Consider the following 1,551-nt stretch of genomic DNA (forward strand, 5'->3'; position numbering starts at 1 on the left):
GTTTCATTGGGACATAGAACATTCACGCAACTGTTTCAAAACTGTCCTAACGGAAAGGCGGTCGCTCTGAGTTACCGCAAGTCATTGCAATTAAAGCACGTTGTACTGTCTAATTTACTGATAGCACACGAACCATATGATAAAATACCATCACCCAATAGATTGTGCTTTACTTCAATCTAAAAATTCACACCATTTACAAAAACAGCAACTCACCTGTGGTGAACTTCATTTTCAGACTTATCCTTTGGCCCTTTCTCAACGTGCATGGTTCTGCTGAACATTCGCTAATAGTGAGCTCTTTGAGCGATCCGTATTGCGCTAAATTAAACCAAAATTCAGTGACTGGTTCAAATTCAATGACCTACCATTACCTAATAAGTATGTTTGTATTGACAAGATAATTGGCAGTTTCAATAAAGATTGCGAGTGAACCCAAACCTTGCCGAAAAGCTGGGGCGTCCTCTACAAGGGTTGTGTGCTTCTCACGTTTAATCCTCACAGCAGTGCTTCTCCCAAAATGCCTGTGAACTGTGACGGAAGGTCAAAAACCCTAACTTCCCGGCAAGTAGTCTGAACATGCACTACTAAAAAGGATTCTGGACAATTTCGGTGCGTTCCACTGTGTTTCGCTATACATATACGAAAGACAATCCTAGGACATTTGGGTCAAATATAACTTTCTCAGAATCAATGAAATTGGGTGTGTTATCAAGGTACACTCATATTTTGAATGACGAGAACCGACGTGTCCCCTACGATTTCGGTTGAATTTTAGTACTCCCATGCCCCAGGGATTTAACGCAACAGCGACTGGTTAGAAAGCAGCAGAAATCAGAAGGGAAACGTGTTAATTTGAAGATTTCGAGCAAACACTAGAAAGTTTCCTCGAATGTTGGCATAGGCAATCGGATCACGATTACGGTAACCCCAGCAACATCGTGCCTGTGGTATAAAACTTGCTAAACTACGAATTGTACAGTGTGGGATTTATTCAAATCCTACTAATGGGTGATCAGACTGATGTGGGTCTTCACAAGCGCGCACTGACGAGTCGTCTCGATTGGGTAAAAAAGGATGGCAGACCAATTGGCAAACTTGGCAAACGAAACAACGACCACTTGGTCAAAAACCCGGCTTATAGCCTGACGTTCTTGTCCGAACACCAAGAAAAGTGTATTTTTGCATTACCCACAAAACGTGGGTACAATCGTCTAGTTGAATAGTGAAATATCATACAAATAAGTCAGGCCGGCCAATTCTTCTTTACATGAGAATTTGAATCTTGATGTGGATATTTTCAGCCTCCTTGTCACCCTAAGACTTCCGGTATCACACCGCATTCACAGAAAAATGGCTATGATCTCTGGCTCCCGAGTGGGCGACCCAACAATAGCAACTTTGGTATGGCAGTTAGCATGACAAAAAACGCTGGGCGGAGACGAGGTAACAATCCAAAATGTTGAATTCTTACTGTAAAACGAGAAAGCGAACCTTCGCTAACAAATGTAGGCAACCAAATGATTTATGTGTTCGGTTACGCAGACGTAC

At 42.2% G+C, this 1,551-nt stretch overlaps 1 protein-coding gene across 1 annotated transcript in view; it reads right to left on the minus strand.

The window, feature by feature from the left end:
• Nucleotides 1-216: 216 nt before the first annotated feature.
• T265_15087 (hypothetical protein) overlaps nt 217-1,551 on the minus strand; it is a gene marked incomplete at both ends in the record, with an annotated part of 5,616 nt that continues 4,281 nt past the window's right edge. Inside the window, 2 exons of the mRNA XM_009176522.1 lie at nt 217-321; nt 442-524. Of these exons, the coding sequence (XP_009174786.1) occupies nt 218-321; nt 442-524 (187 nt within the window). The remainder of the gene's footprint in view (nt 322-441; nt 525-1,551) is intronic.

This window comes from Opisthorchis viverrini (assembly GCF_000715545.1).
Source record: "Opisthorchis viverrini unplaced genomic scaffold opera_v5_351, whole genome shotgun sequence".
In the NCBI taxonomy this organism is placed as follows: domain Eukaryota; kingdom Metazoa; phylum Platyhelminthes; class Trematoda; order Opisthorchiida; family Opisthorchiidae; genus Opisthorchis; species Opisthorchis viverrini.